The sequence below is a fragment of the Scyliorhinus torazame genome, chromosome 12 (genome assembly GCF_047496885.1).
Source record: "Scyliorhinus torazame isolate Kashiwa2021f chromosome 12, sScyTor2.1, whole genome shotgun sequence".
NCBI classification, from domain to species: Eukaryota; Metazoa; Chordata; class Chondrichthyes; order Carcharhiniformes; family Scyliorhinidae; genus Scyliorhinus; species Scyliorhinus torazame.
This window is the reverse complement of record NC_092718.1, coordinates 182723195-182736427: the sequence shown is the minus strand read 5'-3', so window position 1 is coordinate 182736427 and position 13233 is coordinate 182723195. Positions and strand designations below refer to the sequence as shown.

Genomic DNA, 13233 nt, shown 5'->3' with positions numbered 1-13233 from the left:
ATGTCTCTTGGGCAAACCACATGTGTCAGAAGTGTCTCCAGCTCAAGAATTTCAAGTTTGATGGGCAGCTGGAGTCACTACGGCACTTCTGGGAGGATGTGTTTTTCTTCTTGAATACTTGCTGAGAGGTGGCCACTCGAGAGGCGGGAAGCATGTGAGTCTTTGGAGTGTGTGCCAGCCACTAATGGGCAAGGGACTGCACAGGAGGAAACAGCAAATAGTAGAAATGCAATGGTTATAGCTGATTAAATAATCAGACAGGCATTTTTATAACCGTCACTGTGTCCCTCACACAGTGTGTTACTTCCCCGGTGCCACGGCAAAGGACAACACGAAAAGGTGCAGAATATTCTGAACACATCTGGACCAACGTCAGAAGAAAGAGACGATATTACGGTCCAACGGTGAGATGTTTAAAAGGGATGAGTTGTGCCTGCAGGATTGGGACCAATGTCATCAGAGGGAAGGTTCACTCATGTGGATTGGGAGGGTTTAAACTAAATTGGCAGATGGATGAGCACCAGCATATAGAGGTAGAAAAGAGCAATAAGATGCATAAAGTAGAATGCTGGACAGCTCTAGAGAAGGAAGTAATTCCATATTAGATCGCACCAGACTAAGAATTACTACCAGGAATATAAGGGCAGGTTTACGATGCACGTCAGGAGAATTCTGCAGGCAAGAACCAGGTTAAAAATATTAGGTAGAGAGAAGGGGAGAATAAGACTGGCAAAGAGAGAATATAATAATAATGATCTTTATTGTCACAAGTAGAACTGCAATGAAGTTACTGTGAAAATCCCTGTCGCCACATTACGGCGCCTGTTTGAGTACACAGAGGGAGAAGTCAGAATGTCCAAATGACCTAACAGCATGTCTTTCGGGACTTGTGGGAGGAAACCAGAGCACCCGGAGGAAACCCAAGCAGACACAGGGAGAACGTGCAGACTCCACACAGACAGTGACCCAAGCGGGAATCAAACCTGGCGCTGTGAAGCAACATTGCTAACCACTGTGAATAGAATGGCAGTCAATATTAAAAGGGAACCCTAAAATTTTCTCCCAGCATGGAAATAGTAAACAGGTGCTGGAGTGGGTCTCATATGAGACAAAGAGGGTGTTACAAACTTCAAGGTACAGGGCAAGACTAGAATACTTAATGATCACTCTGCATTGGTGCTCGCCAAGGAAGAGAAATCTGAAAAATGTCAGTCGAAACAGAGATGATAAGAGATGGGGTGAAAACTGAGAGACAGGAGGTAGTGGAAAGACTGGCTATAGACTGGAAATAAGTAACCTGGTCCAGAAAGCTTGCATCTCACTTTACTAAAGGAAGCTTGGTGTTGTGGGTTGGGGTGGTGGAGTTAGAGGAAGGAAGGGTTTGCCCTAATCTTCCAACATTCGCTCGATACATGGAAAGATGTGTGACGAATGTAGGAATTTCAGATATATTGTATAACATGTATTTGGTGTAGTAGGGGTTAGAAGCTTAAGATAGTATGTGACTGCTGCAATCATGTTTTAAAAATCCTGGTCTGAAAGGCTTTTTGGAGCAGGAGATGCAATTAAAACCTTGTAAAAGTTTATGCTAATGGACTTGTACTTAGATTAAGAGGGTTCCCTGGGGAGCAGGTAATTAGACATTGTGTTCAGCTTAGTGAGATGATGTAGTTAATGGGAGGAGCGCAAGGTTGAAGCAGTCGGGTGTTGAGGTTTTCAAGGTTAGTTTTTGGCTAGAAGGTGAGCTGAAAAGTTTCTGAGGGATACAGCCAGAGACTCTGCATTTTTGACAGGATGTTGGGTTTCTTTCTTTCAAGCAGTCTCAAAAGATCTCTCTTTCTCAAAATGGTGTATCCAAGACATCTCTACATTGGAAGGATTCCTGAGTGCTAACTGTATTGAAAAGTGGATTTGGACTCGAGATGGTTTTATTGTTTGAGTGGTAACAAAGATAGCAGTTAAGGGTTGTTGTGTCACTATTGATTAGAATGGTTACCGGGTTAATTCTAAGCTATTTTCTTGCGTGAAGTTAAGGATATTTTAATACAAAGTTTGTTTTAATATATCATATACCTATTTTGCATGAAATCACTCCTGGAGCAAGGGATTCTTTCCTCAGTCTTACAAAATTAAAATAAAATATTGAGGTTTCTGTCCAATATCCTAAGGACAGAAAACGAATGGTGGTAAATGGATATTTTTCAGATCGGAGGATTTTTTATTCATTCATGGGATGTGGGCGTCGCTGGCAGAGCCAGCATTCATTACCTGTCTCTGGGCACTTAAGAGTCAACCACATTGCTGTGGATCTGGAGTCACATACAGGCCAGATCAGGCAAGGACAACAGATTTCCTTCCCTAAAGGAAATTAGTGAACCAGATCGGTTATTACGACAATCGACAATGGTCACCTTTTAGACTTTAAATTCCAGATATTTATTGAATTCAAATTTCACTATCTGCAGTGGCGGAATTTGACCAGGGTCCCCAGAGCCTGACTCTGGGTCTCTGGATTACTAGTCCAGCGATAATACCACTAATGCCACTATGAGACAGTGATGTTCCTCAGTGTGAATGCTAAGACAACTGCTTTTTTTTAAATCGAAATAAATGACTTGAATATTGAAAAATGGAGTAAAATTTCTAAATTTGTTGACAATATCAATCTTGACCATGTGACAATGAGAATGATGTTAATCAGCTGCAACAGGACACAGATAAACTAGCAGAACGGGCAGATAAGCGGCAGAGTGAATTTAATGCAGAGAAGTGAGAGGTGATGCATTTCGGCACAAAGGATGGGGAAAGGCAATGCAGACGAAATGACACCGGTCTGAAGAACATGCAGAGACAGAGAGGCCTGGGGGTACATGTGTCCATATTTATGACATTGGCAGGATATGTTTGAGAGTACAACCTTGGGCTGCAAAAAGAGGAACAGAGTACAAAAAGAAGAAGTCATGCTGAACCTTTACAAAGCTCTGCTTGGGCCACAACTGGAATAGTGTGTCCAGTTCTGGCGACCAAACTTCAGGAAGAATGCGAGGGCACCTGAGGGGGTGCAGAGGAAAATTACCAGAATGGTTCCGGGGATAGGGGATTTTAGCTACACAGTTAGGTTTGAGAAGCAAGGGCTGTTCTTAAAGCAAAGGGCTGTAAGGGGGGGGGGGGGTTGGGTTCCAGTTGTATGGCGAATCAGAAAATCAAAGTTAAAGGAGAAGGTTGAAGTGCAGGTTAATGACAAGGACTTTAAACTAGTGAAAGAGGCTGAGGGCTTGGAGAAGTTGGTAAAGTTTCCAGTACACATAATAGAACAGAAAGTAGAGAAGGTGGCAAGAATCTAACTTCAGGCAGAGCAAACAAGGGGACAAATTGAGAAGGGGGACATCAATGCAGGACTCGAGGGTGTTGTACCTATATGCACGCAAATGACCTTGTAGCACACATTGAAATTGGTCGGTACGATGTTGCGGGCATCACAGAGACGTGGCTGCAATATCCAAGGATTTGTGTCCTATTGTAAGGACAGGCAGATGGGCAGAAATTAATCGATAGCAAGAAGCAATATAGGAACAAAAGACATAGAATAGGAATCACAAAGGAAAAAAGACCCTGATGGTAGTTATGTACAGGCTCCCTAGCAGTAGTCAGGATGTGGGGCAGAAAATAAATTAGGAGATGGAAAAGGCATGTATAAGAAAGGCAATGCTACAATAATCATTGGGGACTTCAATATGCAGGTGACTGGGAAAATCAGATCCCAAAAAAGGGAATTTGTGGAATATCTGCAAGATGTTTTTTTGGAGCAGCTTGTGGTAGAGCCAACTAGAGAACAAGCAACTCTGGATTTGGTGATGTGTAATGAGGCAGACCTGATTAGGGAACTTAAGGTGAAGGAACCCTTAAGGGGCAGTGACCATAACAGGATAGAACTTACCCTGCAGTTTGAGAGGGAGGAGGAAACATGCTAATGGGAGGATGAGGCATTCATGGCTTACGAGGGAAGTCACGGACAGCATAAAAGCAAACTAAAAAGCATATAAGGTGGTGAGGATTAGTGGGAAGCCAGAGGATTGGGAAACCTTGAAAAACAAGCAAGGAATACTAAAAAACACAATGACAGGGGTCTGGTGCTGAAATGTGAGTGTAAGCTAGATAACATAGCAAGAGTTTTTTTTTCAATATTTAAAAAGGTAAGAGAGAGGGAAGAATAGACATTGGACTACTGGAAAATGAGGCTGGAGAAGTACAAATAGGAAACAAAGAAATGGCAGAGGAACTGGATACTTTGCATCAGACTTCACGGTGGAAGACACTTCAGGAGAATTAGGGGGCAGAGGTGAGTGTAATGGCCATCACTAATGAGAAGGTTCTACGGAAACTGAAAGGTCTGAAGATGGATACACCACCTGGATCGGATGGAATACACCCCTGTGTAAGAACGGAGATAGCTGAGGAAATTGTGGAGGCATTAGTGATGATCTTTCAGAATCACTGGAGGCAGGGACAGTTCTAAAAAACTGAAAAATGCTAGTGTAACACCGCTGTTTAAGAAGGGAGGGAGGCAGAAGAGGGCAATTATAGGCCGGTTAGCCTGACTTTGATTATTGGTAAGATTTTAGATTCCATTATTAAAGATCAGATTGGGCAGCACTGTGGCGCAGTGGTTAGCATTGCTGCCTCACGGCGCCGAGGTCCCAGGTTCAATCCCGGCTCTGGGTCACTGCCTGTGTAGAGTTTACACATTCTCCCAGTGTTTGCGTGGGTTTCACCCCACAACCCAAAGATGTGCAGGGTCAGTGGATTGGTGACGCTAAATTGCCTCTTAATTGGGAATAAAATTAATTGGGTACTCTAAATTTATTTTTAAAAATTAAAGATCAGATTGTGGAATACTTGGAAGCGCATGGGACAATAGGACAGAGTTAGCACGGCTTCATCAGGGAAGGTCATGCCTGACAAATCTGTTAGAATTCTTTGAGGAGGTAACAAGGAAGATGGACAAAGGAGAACTTGTGGACGTGATCTAGTCAGATTTCCAGAATCATAGAATCCCTGCAGTGTAGAAGGAGGCCATTCAGCCCAACGTGTCTGCACCGACACTCTGAAAGAGCACGCCAGCCAAGCCCACTCCCTCACCCTATCTCAATAACCCCCTAACCTGCACTAAAGGGCAATTTATCATGGCTAATCCACCTAACCTGCAAATCTTTGGACTGTGGGAAGAAACCAGAGCACCCATAGGAAACCCACGCAGACACAGGGAGAAAGTGCAAATTCCACACAGACTCTGAACCAAGGCTGGAATGGACCCGAGTGACTAACCACTGTGCCGCCCACAACATTAGAGCAGAATGTGGGCATCACACTACCTCTCACGTGCTAAGCAACGGCCTTTGATGAGGTGCCGTATAAGAGGCTGTTAAATACGTTAAGAGCCCATGATGTTACGGGTAAGATACTGGCATGGATAGATGATTGGCTGACTGGCAGAAGGCAGAGAGTGAGGGTCATTTTCAGGATAGCAGTTGGTGACTAGTGGTGTGCCTCAGGGATTGGTTTTGGGACCTCAACTTCTCACAATATACATTAATGATCTGGAAGAAGGAACTGAGGACACTGTTGCTAAGTTTGCAGGTGATACAAAGATATGCAGAGGGACAGGTAGTATTGAGGAAGCAGGGGGCTGCAGAAGGACTTCGACAGGCTAGCTAGGAGAGTGGGCAAAGAAGTGGCAGATGGAATACAATGTGGAAAAGTGAGGTTATGCACTTTAGTGGAAAAATTGAGGCATAGGCTATTTTCTAAATGGGAAACGCTTAGGAAATCAGAAGCACAAAGGGATTTAGGAGTCCTCGTTCAATATTCTCTTACAATTAACGTGCAGGTTCAGTCGGTAGTTAGGAAGGCAAATGCAATGTTAGCATTCTTGTCAAGAGGGCTAGAATACAAGAGCAGAGATGTACTTCTGAGATTTTATAAGGCTCTGGTCAGACCCCATTTGGTTTATTGTGAGCAGTTTTGGGCCCCGTATCCAAGGAAGGATGTCATGGCCTTGGAAAGGGTCCAGAGGAGGTTCACAAGAATGACCCCTGGAATGAAGAGCTTGTCGTATGAGGAACGGTTGAGGACTCTGGCTCTGTACTGGTTGGATGAGGGGGGATCTGTATTGAAACTTACAGGATACCGTGAGGCCTGGATAGAGTGAATGTGGAGAGGATGTTTCCACTTGTAGGAAAAATTAGAACCAGAGGACACAATCTCAGACTGGAGGGACGATCCTTTAAAACAGAGATGAAGAGGAATTTCGTCAGTCAGAGGGTGGTGAATTTGTGAAACTCTTTGCCACAGAAGGTTGTGGAGGCCAAATCACTTGAGTGTCTTGAAGACAGAGATAGATATGTTCTTGATTAATAAGGGGATCAGGGATTATGGGGAGAAGGCAGGAGAATAGAGATGAGAAACATATCAGCCATGATTGAATGGTGGAGCAGACTCAATGGGCCAAATGGCCCAATTCTGCTCCTATGTCTTTTCGCCTTATGAGATTATGGGGACTTTTGATAGGTTTGGATAAGGTAGAGAAGGAAAATATGATCCTAGTTGCTGATGGTACAAGGACTGGGGCTTTGGGCAAGAAATGCAGGGGGAATGCGAGGGAAAACATTCTTAAATGCAGTAAGTGTTCATGGCCTGGAACATGCTGTCCACAAGGGTGGTGGAAGTGGAGATAACCAATGATTTCAAAAGGTAATTAGATGGTCACTGAAAGGAAATAAACTTGGCAGTGCTATGCAGATAGAGCAGGTGAAGGGGACTGACTGGGTTCCTCCATGGAGAGCCAGCATAGACTCAATGGGCTGAAAGGTTTCTTTCTATGCCGCAAATGACTATGAAATAGTGGCAACACTAATTTTAAAGATTATAAAGCAAACAGGAACAGCAATGTACCCTCGGTCTATGCTGTAGCACAAATTACTCACCAGCAAAATAAATACTCAGGTGCATTACCATGATACAACTCATCATCTGAAACAGCAATTTACCTAGTTTTGCCTCTCCATTCCTGTAGTGGGTGGCACACAGGAAATAACCTGAAGTCTTCACTTCTTGGTGAAGGGGAAAATAAAACCATGATATAAAGTTGACTGGACACTATTTGCAATGCATCCAAACTGCAAATAGTTGTGCTAGTCAGATTTCTTGGATTTAAAAGCAACTGAATTTTAAAACGTTAATAACGTAATCAAATGTGACCTTTTAATTTCCATTACCTCAATATCCTAATTCATCATTGTTTCAGCATCAATTTGCAATAATCTTCATAATAGCCCTTTTGTCTCAAAAGTAATTTTACCCCATAACATTAAACAAAAGCCTCACCTTGACGACAGTGCTCTGGAAGACTCCAGTACCGTGGCCATTATTTAACCCGTAAGCCTTGACAATGTGCACAAGGGTTGCTGACCATGGGAGGCCCAAACCAGATTGTGTTCTTGCCTGATGTGCACATTTTCAGCCAACTCTGAGACACTAATAGAACACAAGTCTGATTTTCACCTCAAACAAATAGCTGAATCCTAAGTCACCCTGAGCTCTGAGACAAGCTAACCCAGTAAAGACCACAAATATCCCTGACGCGTGGGCTACATTCACTGTCAGATCATCACAAAAAAAATCAACAGATCCAGCAGCTTCTGCTGGGAGAGTTAATATCCCCGGTTGACTGTTCTCCTCCATGGATGCTGCCAGACCCTGAGCTTTTCCATCACTGCCTTTATCACTGCCTTAATATTGTTTCTTTGTATGCAGTGCCTTCGACACGCTTCCAGCAATGGAATGCTGAAGAAACAAAACATAGTATTTCCAAAGTTTAGAAGAAAGATTTTAACCATTTCTAATTCTCCTTCTTTGTTTTTAATGAGATTTAGAACAGACGCGATCCATTTCAGTGTTTTCATCTCTTCTTTTTCCCACATCTGGGGAAAAAATAAAATTGTCTTCCATAAAGGTAAGAAAATGTTGTCAGCCACTTCTCTCCAGTGAAGGTATAGAGCAATGTATGTGCTGCAGACCAGCTTGACTAGTTTTAATGTGTGTGTCTAGCCAATTACTAAACCCTCAGGATGGCGACAGGCTAAACCAAAATTACGTAAACTTGTCAACTATTCAACACAACTGCTTTCTATTGGTGCTTATGCTCCACACTAACCGCCTCCCACCCGATCTGCAGATGGATCTACTCATCGCTTCCTCATGTACTTATCCAACGTCCTCCTAAAAGCATCAATGCCTGTTCATCTCAGCTATTCACCAGGTAGCAGTTTCCACATTCTAACCACTCCCTAGGTAGCAGTTTCCACATTGTAACCACTCCCTAGGTAAAGAAATATCTCCTGAATTCTTCATTGGATTGATTGTTCACTTCCACTATAACCAATCAAGCAATCCCACAAGTAGAACAAGAAGCTCCAGACTTTGATTTGAAACTGGAGGTCATGAAGCCAAAGATACAAAATTACAGTCAAATCTCCAACAAAGATATCTCCTCGCCCCCCCCCCCAAAAAAACAGTAAGAATACACAGTGAAGGGTCAAGGCCACAGCGTGGCGACACCCAAGATATTAGTATTGGTTAAGAAGCAAAGTGGTTAAGTGCTGCCAAATTTGATTTTAACGGCCTAAGATCATTGGAATTTGTGGAAAATTAGTCGGAGTGCTAGAGGCAGTGCAATGAGTCTCTATTTCAACAGGTGAATGACTAAAACTGTGGGATTTTTAAAAAAAACATGGGATGGGTGTGAACTACATACAGAAATAACCTCTCCTCTCTAGGACGTTTTGATTCAACATAATTATTAATGGTGCAGACTTGAGATAATGCCCCCCCACCCCTACTGTCCCTCCTTCACCCAACTCTCACCCCCCCCCCCACCCTTTTCCACACTCCCCCTCCCACCCTACCCACTTGAGTGGCTGTAAACAACACAAAGCAAGGTACCATCCATATCAGCCAATATGCATTAGAGCTTTTAAGATATCTTCTTTAATGCATCACTACCTTGACTCTTTCACCTACATTATCAAGTCTCTGCTATGTAAAACAAAGAATTAAAAATGCAACATTAAAACAGAAGGCTATATACAGCCACAAGGCAGCAATTACTGTGCTGCTTGCATTTATATGCGATCTAATTACACTGAAAAAGCTCCGTGAATTACTTTTTTTTAAGTGCAGTGAGTGGTCTAGGAAGTAAATGTTCTGGTTTTGATGGTCATTATTTGCCCTCATGAATCATGACAGTATCATCTGATCAAACCACTCAATAGCTCCCTTCCAGGGCAAAAGGCAGAGACTTAAATTCTATGAGCTATGATCTAAATTAAGTGAAAATACCAAAGCACAAGTGGACTCCTCAAATTAAGATAGCATCACTACTCATTCCAAACACAAATAATTATACAGAATGACAACAGACTAGATAATAGTGGTAAAACCTATTAATAAGACATATCAAAGTAACATTCCCAGCATGCAATTAACATAGGTTTGAACGATGCTATTAATGGCCAGGTCTTTAATAAGATGGCTGCGACTAATATTGCATTTTAGAACAGGATTCAGCCCAGTAACATGCAAAAAAAAACTAAACTGAAGATCATGTGACCACAGTCTACTGACTGGAGGAGTGTGGTTTTGTGATATGTTCCAACATGACAAGTTATGGACAAGATGGCAAAGTCATGAGAATTTTGTGTAATTCTAGCAATGAGGAAGCAAGAAATGAACTTGAGTTTTATTCAAGAGTATAATAGAATTAACAATATCTTGAAGACTCAATGTTTGTAAACATTCTTCATTAAAAATCAAACTCTAATCAGTGGGTGAGCCAAATGGGGTTAATATTTTGACTAATAGCATAGAGTCACTCAATATTTATCCCCAGGACTGATTAAATTTCCATTTTTTAAAAAGCTTTGCTACCCATGGGACTCCAACTCCTCCATCCAGTCTCATTATATTTTCTGACACCAGAGCTCAATGTTTCAAATAGTTCAAAAGCTGAAATTGAAAAAGCCGAGCTCTTTGTAACTATGTGTTCTAAGAAGTATCCTCATAGAGGGAAGCAATAGTGTTGTTGAGAGATGGGACATAGGTTTAAAATCCCATACACCAGCATTTATTTCAAAATGGGTTTCTTTGTGATGGCATTTCTCCCCTAAAGAAAATCGAGTGTTGGCAAATTACTCAAAGATTAAGGGTGAGTTCTGAGGGCCTGTTTCTATTCGCTCTCCCCAACAAGCAGCCTACTTTACTAGATGGGATCATTACTGATTATAGTTCCTTTCTTCATCATTGCTGTAATTGTAACATTTATTTTTTAAATTCCACGACTTCATGCCATCTTACCCATGTCACAAGTGTGCGTCATATGATCCAGTCAAGTAAACCTTTGAAATGCCAATGTTTGAACCAGGCTTCATTTCTTGCTTCCTCTCTCAGCTGCAAATTATAAGAATAGATTTTTTTTAATAAGCCCCATAACTCTGTGCATTCTTACCCATTTATATTTACAAAATAGGACCTTGGCAATCAATCATTGAATTGCATCAATAAATTTTAGTTCAGCAAAATATGGTTGTCCCAAATTTCATGTGGTTCCCAACAAAAGCCAAGTACGGTACAGTTCAAATTGTTTGTAAAAAGCCCTTTTCAAGGTCCAAATTCAATGCCAGACCCATTGAGCTTGCTCTGCCACTCACTAAAGACCATGGCTGATCTGATTATGGCCTTAACTCCACTTTTCTGCCTGCGGAGCACTACCCTCGACTACATTGCCAATCAGAGAACTGTTTAACTCAGCCGTGATATTCAATACAATCAATGACCCAACCATTAATTACTCTCTGGGAAAGAGAATTCCAAGCACAAACAACCCTGAGATAAGAAATTCCTCTTCATCTATATCTTTTAAATGAGAGACCACTTATTTTAAAACTGTGCCCTCTGGTTCTAGATTCCCACACAAGGGAAAACATCTTCTCAGCATTTAAATTACAAAGCCCCTTCAGAATCATACATTTAAATAAGATCACCTGTCATTCTTCAAAACTCTGAACATTCCTGCAAGATTACTCAATGACATACACTAATGATTAGGTACTACTCTCAGCAAAATTCAGCATACAGAACATTTGAAAGAATGTTGAAAGTAAAAGCATTTGGATCTGCCAACTTAAATTACACAGTATGCACATACAATTCCACATAAAACTAGAAGAAATCATAGAGAGCACAATCTCTGGATGCATCAATATAGCATTTGCCAAAACAGACTGTCAATCTCCATGAAATTTTCAACATACCCAAATAGGAGTGTGTTGCAAATAAAGGAAGACTGCAGACAGCAACACCTAGAATTATATTTCAATGAAGGTGTGCTCCAGCAGCTACATCCAATGTCATCATTAGGCCCATGTAGGACCCCGCTACCAATACACCACAAAAAGTCAAAATTTAACTCTAGGGCATAAAATCAAACCTTGTGAGACTCGATTCATTCAAAATCTCAAACTGCTTGCACCACTTTGTAACAGGTCACCGCTTTCCCTTTGGTGTAAAGCTCAATTGTTCTCTCCAGGCACAAGGTTCGTTTGGCAAGATCAAGTCTGCCCAACAGCGAGCATGTCATCATCATTCAAACAGGTGCAGTGCAAATATTTTACTTGCCTATCGTACTCCACTGAAATCTCAGTGACAACTGTGCCTTTCCATCAGCTTTTCAGCAAAAGGAAAAAAAAACACTTTTTTGGTCAGTGACAAAACCGCCGTTGCCCAATTTCATCCCCAAACCGACCTGTCGGGGGGGGGGGGGGGGGGGGGCTTGGTTTGGGATTGGCAACGACCCCTCCCCTGCAGCTGTGCAGTAACTATTCCAATTCAGAGGGAACGAATGGAATAGGAGGCTGGGGAGCCATGGGCTGGCTGAGGCACAGACACACTCCAGCAATAGGTGCAAAAAACCCCGCTTGTCAGAGTTGCAGAAGGCCGGGCGGTTCCACTGGCTGGGAGGGAGGGCTGGGCTGGGCTGGGCGGCCTGTACCCGGGCAGCGCCCACCTTCCCCTTCCCCAAAAAGTCAGTGCCAACTCACCTCGAGCCGAACACCTTGGTGCAGCTCATCCGCTCGCTCAGGTCGCACATGGCCACGTAGCCGGGCTGACTGGCCCGGGCGCTCTCCACATGGTACGCGTAGACGGACAGCAGCACCCCGAGGAGGCACACGCTCCCCCTTGCCACTTTCTCCCATTTCGGGGTCGCCACTTTCAGGATGGGCGCCGACATCTTCCCCTCTGCCTGCCGCTGAGGCCCAGACGTAGCGCGCGCTGATTGGCCGGGAGGGGCATTGTGACGTCGCGCGCCGTCGGCCCCGCCCCGGGACAGCGTCATCAGAGGCGCGCCGGTGTCGGGGAGGGGAGGGGCTGTGGAATGGGCTGTCAGCGTTTCACTATTAGAGTGTGTGCACTCAATTCCACCTGAGAGAGAAAGAAATACTAAACCAACAACTGAGGGTGCATCATTTGTTTTGCAATACAACAAACAGTCTTTCTGGTTTGTTAACTTCTAATGTACATTAATAGAATCCCTACGGTACAGAAGGAGGCCATTCGGCCCATCGAGTCCACGCCGACCCTCTCAAAGAGCATCCTGCCTAAGCCCACTCCCCCACCCCATCCCCGTAACCCCACCCAATCTTTGGACACCAAGGGGCAGCTTAGCACGGCCAATTCACCTAACCTGCACATCTTTGGACTGTGGGAGGAAGTCGGAGAACCCGGAGGAAACCCACACAGACACGGGGAGAACGTGCAGACTCCACACAGACAGTCACCCGAGGCCGGAATTGAACCTGGCTCCCTCTGCGCTGTGAGCCAGCAATGCTGACCACCATGCCACCTTAACTGTCATCTCTCTCAGTTTGCATGGTCACACTAGTTCACAGGTCTGTCAAACCTTCGGCTGCTTACCACAGCTCAGTAGTTTCACAAATTTCTGCATGTGTGCATACATATAAATACAGTTTCTTAATTAAACATTGGTAAAAATTTGCAAGTAGCAATCAGGATGCATCATTTTATATTGGGCTGCTCACGCGACATCCGGTTGCGGCTATGCACTGTAGGGGCAGCACGGTAGCATTGCGGATAGCACAATTGCTTCACGGCTCCAGCGTC

At 43.4% G+C, this 13233-nt stretch overlaps 1 protein-coding gene across 1 annotated transcript in view; it reads right to left on the bottom strand.

Annotated features, from left to right (window-relative positions):
- LOC140386779 (vitamin K epoxide reductase complex subunit 1-like protein 1) overlaps positions 1 to 12377 on the bottom strand; it is a 76220-nt gene extending 63843 nt beyond the window's left edge. Inside the window, exon 1 of the mRNA XM_072469472.1 lies at positions 12153 to 12377. Within this exon, the coding sequence (XP_072325573.1) occupies positions 12153 to 12343 (191 nt within the window). The 5' untranslated portion in view covers positions 12344 to 12377. The remainder of the gene's footprint in view (positions 1 to 12152) is intronic.
- Positions 12378 to 13233: the final 856 nt, after the last annotated feature.